The following is a 12,944-nucleotide window of genomic DNA, read 5'->3' as shown; positions in this document are numbered from 1 at the left end:
ACACAAACAAAGGAATGCATCTCGACTGCCAAACTTTGTGCCAAGATTTTGTTCAATTTAATCTCAATCATATGAGTTAGAGGATCATGAAACAAAGTTTCTACCAAGTACGCTGACAGATTTTTAGTTCTAGTGGCTCCACGGGGCATCTCTCAAAGTACAGTAAGAAACTTTTCTTATTAAAGATTTCTGAGCTTACCCGTTTTCCATTTAAGACGACATGAGCAATATCACCATAAAGAACTCAACACTTGCTAACTGATACCATGCACTCGTCAAAATTATTTCACTTCTAAGTAAACAAAGAGCTGTGGTATCTCCAACACCATTGTGTGGTTGCTGCTGGCACGGGAAAGCCGTGCGGTGGCAGCTGCTTTGATGCACTATGTCACGTAACCCCATGTCAGGACTGACAAATCGAAATACACTGTTTGGAATAGTAGGGAAAACAGTTCCTGGGAAGATGGGGTGAAGAGACATGGAATAGCCTGACCCCTTCTTTTGAGGACTTTTTTATTTTCTGGGTGAAGAGGACTTTAAGAGGATTCATCAGTTTGCTGCTGTTTCAAAGGGTTTCATGGCGATGATAAGAGCCTCACTATCACCTGTGGTCCATAATATGGGTAACTGACCAAATTTTTGTTCCTTTCTTTTTGAAATCCTGAGAGAAAATCTGCATATTTACATTTCAGATCCAAATACATGAAGTTTAGAACCCTGATCAAACACAGCACCGTGAAGAATATCTGTTGACCACAAAATGTGTCTTATATACTTCCTTAAAGAGAAGTTTTTTACTGAACTGATCACAGCAAATCAAGAATTATAGAATTAAATAACTTACGTTAATTAAGAAGTAGAATAAACCTGAGAAAGCAGTTCCTATTAGCAATATTTGTATCTCAGGAATCTGAATGACTTCAAATATATCATCTCTGGCAGCAGAAAAACAAAGTGCATCAGAGGCATTGAGAACTGGATCAGTCTGTCTGGAAGTATCAGAGATCGAAGTGGTTCTGCTGTGTTATAAAACAAAATGACATCCATGTCATTCCACTCAAACCAGTGGGCATTGTTTGTGTGAAGACAAAAAGAAGTCGGTTTGCTATATAATTACATCCATGATCTGCAAGGATACTGATTAAAATAAAACAATCTGCTATGCAAATGCTCAACTGGAGGTCTTTATGACTTGTTGATTCCTGGGGTAGGTGGGGGGTTCTCATGCAGTAGCAAATTTAGGGATGATTCAGTTGCCAGATTGCTAGCAACATCAACTTCATAAATTCATAGGAATAAAATAAACTAAAAAAAAAAAAAAAAACTCTCTTAAAGAAGAGAAACTGTTACCATAACGTCTCCTTTTTAAGCTGGTCTTGCTTTGCCCTCTGCCTTGCTCCTGAAGCCTTCCGTTGATACAATTTCTCTCACTTAGGCATCCATTCCATTAGGCTGCTATATTATACGGTTAAAACATTGATGTAACACAAGCTGCTACAGCAAATAATTGAAGTAATAAAATACAACTGCAGTTATTTGCTCTCTTGAATTGCAGGCAGAAAAAAGAAGACAGGATTTTTTTTACTGACTCCATCGTGCTGCATACAGACAGCAAAACTTTTTACTTCCTCTTTTATTACAAGAACACTTTTTTTTCTGAAAATATAGTGTTGTTGTAGCAATTTTTTATATTTTTAACAGGAAAAGTAATTAGTCTACTGTGTGGGATTATGCTTTCATAATTTCCTTTAAAATCTATAAACTTAAGGAGAAGGGATGCTGAAAGAATCTGAACATGCAACTACATTTTTTTCTTTTTCCCTAAAGGGACATCATGAACTTAAACTTTTTTCCTTGTGAACATCCCTAGGCCAGAATTATTTTGCCTAGTGTTAGCCCAAAGTGTTCCATTAATGGCTGAACTGCTAAGCCTGATTTAATGGGGTTTGCAGAGGAAATGCTGCCAGATCTTTGCCTGTGATGGTACGTGCATTGTACTGGAAAGTGATGGATCATATCCTCAGCATTTCAGGAGGATAGGAGAGGATCTATCTATCTATCTATCTATCTATCTATCTATCTATCTATCTATCTATCTATCTCCTTCTTTTATTGATCAACGGTGGATATCCTCAAGTGTGTGCTTCCTTCAACGTGACCAGGAGGTACGTCAGGACCTCCATGTTCTCACTAGCATGGACTGAGCACCAGTTACAGGCAGCTGGCTTTACATTTCTCTAGGTTTTTTGTACACGTCGACTCTTTGATTCACAAAGTGTATTAACATTATTTTCATATCGAGAAAATGTTGTTTGATTCCTTTGTGTTTCATAGGTTAAGTGGCTTCTTTTATTTATTATGCCAATTGAGAAAGATTTTATGGAAATTTCTGAAGAGAAAATGCCCTGTTTCCTTCTATGTGTTCACTAATAGATATATTATACAATGCTAGAAAAAGGCAAAAGGCCAAACTCATCTCTGGTGTAATTCCAGTAAAAGCAATAAAATTACCCAAGGCATGAATTTGGCCCAGGCATTGCAGAAGTCACTCTGGTGCACACTGAGTGTCTGCTTATTGTTACTGGCAAGGCTTAAAATACAAATCCCCCCTTTCTCATAGCAATGGATACATCTCTCTGGAACAGATTAATCAGTGAAACAGGTATCAGGTAGCTATGACAGGTACAGAAACTGGCTCAAGTGCCTGTCTTTCTTATGGCTTCTCCTCCTGAGTAGCTGCTTTCAGAAGTTTTAAATATATATTTATTTTGTCATTGCAAGGCTATTTTTTTTTCTTTTTCTTTTTCTTTTTTTTTCTGCTGTTGTCTCCTCTTCTCTAATTTGTCTTGTACGCCTCTTCCGTGATGTTTCCTGTTGACACTTCTTGATATTTTTCCTAACTCGGAATGTGGCTTTCTAGCAGACACAGAGGCCCCAGAGTGAATACCCTTCAGAGCCAATTCTGACTTGGACCTTGCACAATGCTATTAACTGGCTCTTGCTCTAAGAAAGGTGGCTATAGTGGGATTGCCTGAGCCTGAAGACAGAACAGGGCAGGGAAAGCTTGCCAATATGTTTGCACTAAATTCAACTGCTCTTAATTTCTGCTCAAAAGAAGATGAAGAAAAACACAACAACATTTTAAATCACAAACTTACAAGGGCTTTTCTCAGAACTTGGTCATTTTCTATTGCATTCATCTGTACGTTTAAGTTTATGCCTGTTGGCCACATTAAAGTAAACATAGTTCAATGCCCTCAGAAACGGTTTTCTTCAACCCACTAGAATTCCCTGGAAAAATGCTTTATCTGCTGAACTGCTGGATATTTTTGTGTCTAATTTTTTTTATCAGTTTGTTTTACTTTTTTTTTTTAATTCAATGCTTATAAATGTTGGGAGCAGAAGCCTCCTTGGAACAAGACAGAATCATAAAAGACTTCAGGAATCTCATCACAAGCTAAACAGTACAAATTGCACATTCTTCATGGAAGTATTAGCTTTTGGTGCGTGCCTGGATCCAAGTATAATAGATTATCCCAAAGTGGGAAAGAATGAACAGAACAAAATTAGCAGAACTGGGAGCTCAGATCATTTGATGGGCAATATGATCTCTGTACTTTCAGGGTACTGAATGCTAAAGCCACTGGAAACAGTATGTAAAATTATATTACAGTAAGCAAGGAAGCATATGTAAGCCTGGGAGAAGGAAAAGAGATGAAAAATACCTTTCTAGGGGAAAATAAGTACAGAACATCAGTGAATGTGCTTGTAGGAAACAAACTACTATTCATGAACAAGTTCTTATTCTGAGAATAGAAATATGCAAAGCAAAATTTCTGATAGAGAAAATACAAATAAAATACTTCTCTAGTGGTTGCACAGGGGCCAATTGGTATGGGGGAGCAATACCACACTCAAGGCAGAAGTATAAAGCTGTCCTGTGACCAGGATATGATATCCTTAGGCTGCCTTTTCTCAATAAAATCTTGCTGGAACTTATCCTTTGTGCCACTGTCTGATGGGTTTGGTTTAATGGTGCTGGGAAGTAGCCCAGAAACACTGTATGGTTAATGGAAGTTCAACAGTGATGCCAAACATACTCTCCCAAAACTACCCTGTACTTTGAATTCCCTTCTTCTGGTCTTCAGGAATGGGACTGAAGTATTTCTGGGTACCAAATTACTTAAGCTAAACACACTCTACAAGACAAAGTTGCTGAACACAAATCTAATAATATGGAGTATCAGAGTAGATAAATACATTGGCTAAACGAGTCTTGTGTCTTCTGTCATCTCCACCTCTTTACAATAACCTACTCAGTACACCAGGCCAAAATGCACGACCCACGTGGGAACCATCAGTGATCAGAGGCGTCTGGGATATTTTTCAAGTCTTATGCTATGTTCTCTTCCATTTGAAAGTGAGACAGTCTTAAACTGTTCTATACTCTTTTTTTTTTCTTTCCCTATCTGTATATTCACAATGCTTTATATTTTTAAAACTCATTTCCTCTTTTCTTAATTCCTTAAGATAAGTGAATCTCCCCTATGTAAACTTTCTACCAGAATACTGACTACCTTTAAAGCAGTTCATGATTTAGAAGGTAATATTTCACTTTTTTTTTTTTTTAATATATATAGGTTTTAAAGTGCTTTTAGCTGCATTTTAGCATTTAGATTAAGAGATAAAACAGATGAAAGGACACAACCTTCTGTCACAGAGCAGAATGCCATTTGGGAGGTGAGATAGTTTAAAATACCTTTTTAATCTTCGTTTGTCTTCATGAAGATGACTGTATTTCTTTACTGCACTCCATAAGATACTTTATCTTTGCTCAAGACATTTTCTCCATCAAACACTAAAGATTCTGGTGTATGAGACTGAGTACGTGTGCAATCCTACAATAATATTATTCCTAATCAAATTATAGTTAAAGCCAAACCAGTTATCGATTTTAGATGCTGTGAGATGTCAAAATCAGGACGCATTTTAAGAAATATGATTTTCAACTTAAAACTTTTCTCACAACTGTTTTCTCTGAAAGCTGTACACCCATCCATCCTCTCGGGGACTAACGGTCATTCCTGAAGCCTTGTTCAAGGACCCAGCCCCTCCCCTCAGGATGGGAGCCCCAAACTTTGGGGCTTTTGTCACCTTTCTCATTTAACATGATTTCTTCACTAGGGTTCAGAGCAGCGAAACAGTAAATAATACACTGGCCAAACAGAGAAGATAACAAAAGGAAATAGTTAAGGTACTATAATAATTTTAGCAATTCTTTTTTCAGGTCACTATAATCTGCCCAAAGATAACTAATTGTTCAAAGTAAACATTCCACTCCAACCACAAAAGGAATCCATTACACAAACATATAATTCACAGTCATTTTTAGTGGGTTGTAAACAGTTTGGAATGAGCATAAAATGGGACAAAAATCAAAGTGAGCATTTAGAAATGAAAAAGTGTTTGCTACAAAAGGTCAGTCCCTTTACTTGGCAAACTATGTAGAAAAGCCTGGGAAAATGTTGAACACACAAGCAGTAAGGGAATTTTAAAGCCAACAACCTCCCTGTTTCTTTAAACAGACATCGGAACCTATAACTGGATCCTGTCAAACAAACGACAGCAAAAAAACATAACAGCTGCTAAGAAGTAAAGTCGAAAGATAAAGTTTTCTAAGCTAAGAACCTCCTCAGAAGTGGACTAAAGGTCTTCCTTAAATCTTTAAGCAAGGTTATGGATCCCAGGGTGGCTTTTAGGCATTGGATCAAATATGTAATTTTGTGTATCATTCCTGTCAGAGCATCCTGTGCTCCAAGAAAAGCAACAGAAAACAATGTCTGCAATGTCCAGCTTCAAACAAAAACTGTACCTGTAATCATGAGATTTGCTGCCTACCATGCCATTTCTAAGGCATTTACACTGACTTGAGAGCGCTAACGTGGATTTGGGAATAGAGGGAGAAAATGAAGGACATTTCAAAAGAGAGATGAAAGTTAAATTATATTTCCCTGGAGCATTAGTACTGTATTTCTTAAAAAAAAAACAAACAAAAAAACTGAAGTACACTGGATACCCCCAGTAGTTTTAGGACACTGACTGCTTGGGGTGTTCATTTACTCTGTCATTAGACACACAGACAGATGATCGTCCCTGGAAAAGAGTTTAGTATGAGGCTAATTTCACACGATAAAATTTTACTGTGAGAAGTACTAGATGGCATTTTGCTTAGGTACAATGCAGACCGATATTTTTATTTTTTGTATGCGTTCTACTCATGCCTTCCACTTAGTTAAAAAAATGCAAAAAACAGCCATGACTTTTAAAGGTTCAAGTATATCAAAATAAATAAGAGACTCAAGAAATGACTGGAAATCATATCTGGCCTGGAAACACCAGAAATCCTGCAATGGACCCCACCCTCGGCAGGAGCACATGGCACATGGACTTTGTGCAAGGAGGACCATGGCAGGCTCAATTCTGTGGGCTTGGTGCTTCCCACCACACACCTCCTGGTGACACAGCCAAGCATGGATTGAAAGGAGCAGGTCAATAGATTAGAACAGCTCAGTGTCCATCCAAAGTAGGTGTTGGTGGCAAAGTAACAGAATATCCACAAAAAATCCGTATTTATACACTTTTCCCTGAAAAACTTTCCCTTCAAGGCCCCTGAGAAATCACAAAGTGAAATGAAAGAAATCTTTGAGCAGCCACTGTATTTCTTCAATCTGACCAATGCATGGTTCAAAATTATTCCTTTTCCAAATAACATCATGTACTCAGCAGATTTTTCTATCAAGAACACTACATTCAGTGCCGAGGGTCCAACACTGATAAAATGTTTTGGACTATAGTGGCATAGATCTGTACATTTAAGTACTCGGAGCATGAATTTCGTCAAAATTTGTGAATGCATAAATGAAGAAGGAGGAAAAAAGCCCAAAGCTTTCTCAACACCTAAAAAAAATAAAATAAAAATAAAAAGGAGTTAATTAACTTTGAAGTTTACAAAAAATGGGTACATTTTTAAATGCTGTCTGTTTTAAACTCCACTACCAGCTCTGCAAGATGGCTGACTGAATGGATAAAGACACTGCTTTCCAGTTTTATTTCAATAACCACAAAAAGACACAGAAAAAAAAAAAGGAATTCACTCTTGAACAAATGAATTCTTGTTGGACAGATAAATATGCATTATGGAGTGAGAAATTTTAGACTAGACCTTATAAAGCACCTCTGTCCTGAAGTGGTGAATGAGCAAACAATAGCCTAGGGGACAAACAACCAAAATCTGATCTAAGTTGCAGAAAAAGATCAGAATAAATCCTCTCATTTCAATGTAGACATTCATTTAAAAATAGTGTAACTAAACAGGAAATCTTGCCAACAGTTAATGACACCCTCTACATTTTTAATCTGTGGTGGGAGAATATTAGTACGGTTGGCTACTGTATGTAACCTCATCCACACAGGAACATGTACTAATTAATATGGCTTATTCAGATCTTACTTTCTGTGAGCAGCGATAATGTTCAAAAAAATCACACACACACATGTAGGAAAATCGATAGATAAATAATAATTAAAACTATGAACTCATAAATAAGAGCACAACCATACAGCAAAATATGAATATTTTGTAAGCAACCTTTAGGATTAGTCTCTTAAGACCTTTTTTTTTTCCCCTGTAATCATTTACATGAAATGAAAAAAACAAGTAACATTTTTGGTACATTGGATGATATATTTTCTAAATAGGAAAAAAGCAACTTCAGGGAAAAAAAAAAAAGCTTTCTTACAACAGCCAATATGCCAGCTGTACTGAGTATTTAGGCCATCTTACTAAGACTATGAAAGTAAACATACAGTTTTCATTAAATGTGCCTTTCCCATAATTGGTACATAAGTATTTCCCATGACTCTGCAGTTGAGTATCTTGGCTGGAGGCGTATCTGGCCATTAAGAGGACGACTTCAGATCTGTTGAGTCTCAGCCATGCCGGGAGACTTGGCACCTCCACATACTGCTTCCTAATACCAACCCCAGTATAAAATGTCATCAGAAGCTTGCATAAACATTGGACTTAACTTCACATAAATTACTGCTGTCCTGAGATAGTTTATGCCAGAACTTAGTAAAAACAACACTTTGAGTAAATAGAATGTGAGTAAATGCAAGCATCTTAATCCAAGAAAAGGATAATATAAAAAAGTGTATCAAATGTAAACTCATAAATACTGCGATAAAATTAAAAATTTTATCTCATGCCATATGATTTGTTTTTATGTACATACACAGTAGGCTGAAGTGTGTATGTAAAAGGAATGGATTTCCTCCCTGTTACAGCAAGTTTGAAGAGTACTGTATAATAGTACAATACACCAAAGGATGAATTCTTCTGTGATATTTTCCTCTGTGCATATTTCACAGACAATAAACATCAAATAAGGTTTCTTGGATTTTTCCAAGTTCAGTAGTATAGAGACCTTTGTTCTTACTTCTCCTGAAACAGTGATCAGAGACCACAAATTATCTGTAAAACATCTAGTGCATCTTTTGGAGAACCCATGCTAAATTCAGAACCAAGCAGTCAGTAAGAAATATTCAACACTGTATGGCATTTTTATCACGTAATCTCTGCCTTTCCTTTTTGAGCCCTGAGTTTCTCCTTACAATTCCTCCACTATTAATAGCCCTTCATACATTTCATACGTCCCCTTTCTTTGTCTCTCTCCTTTCATCCATCCTCTGGTCCTCCACCAAGAAACTAATGCTACTATCTCCCCCTACTGAACGGTCTCCAGTTTGTTAGTCTCTGCCTTCCTGGCAATCATTCTGGGAACAGTAATATCCCAGTACTCTCTTTGCTGTATCATTAAAGCATGAATTTCCCAGAGTTTGAAACTCCAGGGTAGTTTTATTGCACCTTTCACTATAAAATCAGGTAACAATGATGGAATTAAAATAGCCTTTTCCTTTGTGGTTAAGGGTCTAAGTGTCTTTTTATTTGTCATTGGTTCTCTTGTTCTGAGACTCCGGGATATGGCAGTGACAATGGGTTCACCCAGTCTTATTCTGAAAATAAATTTTCTATCTTTTGCAAGATATATGTTTCCCCAGATCCCTGGAACAAGTTGTAAACTTGTAACAGATGGTGATGAAGCCTCACATTTTTATTCAATACATTTTAAGATTCTGCATCTACCGCATGTACCTTCCAAAGAAAATGACCTTCAGTGAGAGAAGATACAGTCAAAAGGAAGGAAGGAAGGCAACGGTGTTAAGTACATCTTTTTCTACTATGAAAATCTCTCTCATTAAATTAATCAAAACTTTAAATGAGGACGAATACTCCTTCCATTATCCTTACAGTATTATTACTTTTTAAAGTAACAATAAAAACTAGGCACTTGCATACATTAAAAAAAAAAGAAATTTGGAGGTCACACTAAAATAAAATTAATTTTCATTGAATACTATTCAGAATTACTAAAACATATTGGCATTATGTTCACCAGAGATTTCAGAAAGAAATAATGTTTGCTGATATTTTATCAATTTTTAATATTTGCTTACCTGGAGAAAGATTAAAATAACATACTAAGCAAGATACAGGGAATAATCAGCGTGAATGGGTTTTATTCGTGTCATATCGTGTAAGGAAAATGAAAATACAGAGCAGGATGTAGTGTAGAGCATAACTATATTATAAAACAAACTGCCTAACAATTCTGGTCATTTGAGAAGAGTTGCAAGGTTAAACTTTCTGTGCTAACAGAGAAACAAAAGATAGTGTTAAATACTAAGGTACTCACCTCTTCTTTCAACAGCTTTTATGCACTGTCTCACAAACAGGGGGACGGTAGAATTCTCATGTTCACATACCAAGTGCAAATGGGACCCAAAAATTTGATCTACATTTTGAGAGGGAAAAAAAAGCACAGAAAAATAGATTAAAGCATATTACTAGCAGTAGAGTTTTTCTCTTTTCTGAGTTTGCACATCAATTAAAAACTCAAGTATGGAAGGAAGGCAAACAAAGCTACAGACAAGTCTGAGTCCTAGTGATCATTAATTTCAGCCCCAGTAACAATGCTCTCTTTCTTGCAGTAACACTCATATATCTCCAATGGGCTGAAGCTAAAATTTTCATTTATACAATGATCTTCTTAATGCTTACAGGCTGTGGTCTTTCGAAATTTTTTGGACAAGTTATAAACAAGTGAAGTCCATTTTTAAAAAATGCTCCATAATCTTGAATCCAAAATCCTACTTAATATCAACTAATGGTCCAGCCTTGACACTCAAGCCTCTTCCATGCATGTGGAGTTTCAGACTCATCATAAACTATCATATGGGTTCAAGGCCATCATTAATTCACATCATTAGGACTCATAATATAATTTCATCTAACCATTAGATTTTAATCATCAAATTACCTGCCCGAAAAATGGAAGATACTAAATGTATTTTGATGAGGATGGCTTATGCTGCACCAACTTTAACTGGTGACTTCTGTTGTTTCATTGATAAATAAGTATTCAGACCAATAATATTATGTTTTACTTATTATCATGTAAAAGGTTTGATTAACTCAGTGTTCATCCTAAAGCATATTCATATAATCATGTTAAACTCTTCAGATAACTAATTAGCTTCCTCCACCTCATTTCTACTCTATATGTTTGAGAAATTATGAAAAGAGCCATCAGTAATGGGGATGTTGTCAGCTAGAATCAAAATGAATCAAACAGATGAACAAAACTGTTCAATAGGAGCCGGTTAAATGCTCAAACAATAAGCCTGTAGTACCATCATTTATCCAAAAAGACAGTCTCCATATAGCATTTCAACAGCACACATTTTGAAAATTGTCATAGAGGATTTCAAAAATGCTTTTGAAGGCAAGATTGGGCTCCTGTAGGGCAAAGCCACCGAGCACACTCACTCTCAGAGCAGCAAGACTGCCTGCAGTCCTCAAGTTCCTATTGCCCTAGGACATTTTCTCCATAGGCAGTCCCACCATCTTGCACCATAATCACTTCGAGTCATTCTCTCTCAAAGAAGCACAACTTTTTCACACTACCAGGCCGAGTTCTGTTTGTTCATTTTCTGCTTTGGAATGACAGTAACTTCACCTTCCTATCATTAACCAAAGCTATTCCTTACTGAGCTTAGATGTGGGAAACTTGACTGCCTTTGCTTTCCTAGATGGCTTTATAAGAATTCACCAGAGAAACTTATCCAACATACCAAAGAGGATGGTGTATGCACCAAATATACTTTCCAGTGTGTATGATCTGCATTTTGGTAGAGGAAATCAAAGCTTGAGTTGAAGTTAGCCATAGTTTTGGCTGCAGAAGGAATGGAGGACTGGGTTTACAGAACTACACTGAAGAGGTTTGTGTGCACGTGCAGCGTTAAGCATCAGCAAACAGGCTGTTATATGTTTTGGGGTTATGTTTCTGACAAAGCACAGTCTGGTTACATATTCTTCATAAAACATTTATAGCTGCCTTCAGTGGTAATTATATATACAGTGATTTACGATTAAAAAGTACTAGCACTTCCTCTTTTGACATCTTAATTGCTGTGTTTTTTTGAAATTTTAGCAAAAACCCATCAAATTCTTTGCATAAAATGGAATGTTCTCCCATGTAAATTATGTTAAAAAGAATTAAAAAGCAAAGATATTTGTAAACAATTTCTCCTGCACTGTGTTTAGATAGGCAGTATGTGAAGAACTGAATGGAAATGAATGCAAGGAAATTCAGCAACTTCCCCATTATAACCACTGATAGGATTTTGTAGTTATTATTTCATATTTTAGTATGAATGCAGAACACTTGCTGTTCCTTGGAGGAAAATTTGACAAGTCTGGAAACAGATCTGCAGTTCTCACCTGGGCCATCACCCCTTTTCTGGATATGCATCCTGTACCTTCTCCAGTACATGATTAATCCCATTTTGCATATCTTTTGGTATACAAATATGGTTACAATATATAGTTTTGAAGTACTTGACCTTATGAGTCATCCAAATATTCTGAATTCTGGGTGCTCCTGAACCACAGGCTCTGTGACCATATCCAGCCAATGGATTTTTGCTGGATCCGTTTCCAAACATAAATATGGGTTTTGCAGGAGTTGCAATCACCATTTTTACACTCTTAGAGGTCACAGGGATAGCTGGGGAAAACTCACTTTTTTTAATTTTTTTTTGTAAAGCACTTTACAAATGAGATATTATCTGAATGGCTAATAAAAATTTAGTAATTTTTTGTACACTAGATTGATGCGTAAGTAAGATTTTAATATTTGTTTCTTATTCTTTTTACAAGTGTGCATATTCAAATCTAGTCTGAGGAGAAACAATCCAGAACATTTTTTTCAAAGAATAAGAACTGCTCCCAAAGGGATAAAGGAGGGAAAAAAAAGACCTTGTTGGATTTATTTGTGATAAGGCCCTTCAAAACTTCATTTTTTATGACTTGAAAAAAAAAATGTACACAACACTCCTAACCTCCTGTTATGACAGTTTATGTTTCCTATCCAGCTTATTTAACTCAAATGCCTGGGAAATAGACACAATTACCACCTTATGGAATGCTACTTAACTTTAAATGCTCCCCTCTGAATAGAAATCCACTTTATCTTCTCAGAGTTATTCCAGTTTCTCAGGAATTATTTCCTCTATAGGCTCCTGAAATGCTCTTGTTTCATCATTTAAAAATTTAAACTAACAATTGTTCAGAAATATCTTTTATTAGAACAAAGGCAATTCCCATACTGTGGATTCTGTTCACAAGAGCTTGTACAAAGGAGCTGCATACTATGCCCATATACAGCTTTAATCATTCACTCTTTCAGCTGTTATCAATTTAAAACCAATGAAACTCCCACACTGAGTCCATTTGAGCAGTCAATTTTAATATCTTGGGGCAT

At 36.3% G+C, this 12,944-nt stretch overlaps 1 protein-coding gene across 1 annotated transcript in view; it reads right to left on the bottom strand.

Annotated features, from left to right (window-relative positions):
• Window positions 1-12,944, bottom strand: part of ARHGAP15 (Rho GTPase activating protein 15) — a 314,922-nt gene that overhangs the window by 113,197 nt on the left and 188,781 nt on the right. The window contains exon 10 of the mRNA XM_065751003.1: window positions 9,816-9,914. Within this exon, the coding sequence (XP_065607075.1) occupies window positions 9,816-9,914 (99 nt within the window). The remainder of the gene's footprint in view (window positions 1-9,815; window positions 9,915-12,944) is intronic.

Source organism: Cyrtonyx montezumae, unplaced genomic scaffold, assembly GCF_038088225.1.
Source record: "Cyrtonyx montezumae isolate F1298 unplaced genomic scaffold, pur_monq_1.0 scaffold_7, whole genome shotgun sequence".
Classification (NCBI taxonomy): domain Eukaryota; kingdom Metazoa; phylum Chordata; class Aves; order Galliformes; family Odontophoridae; genus Cyrtonyx; species Cyrtonyx montezumae.
This window is presented reverse-complemented; position numbering and strand designations above follow the sequence as displayed.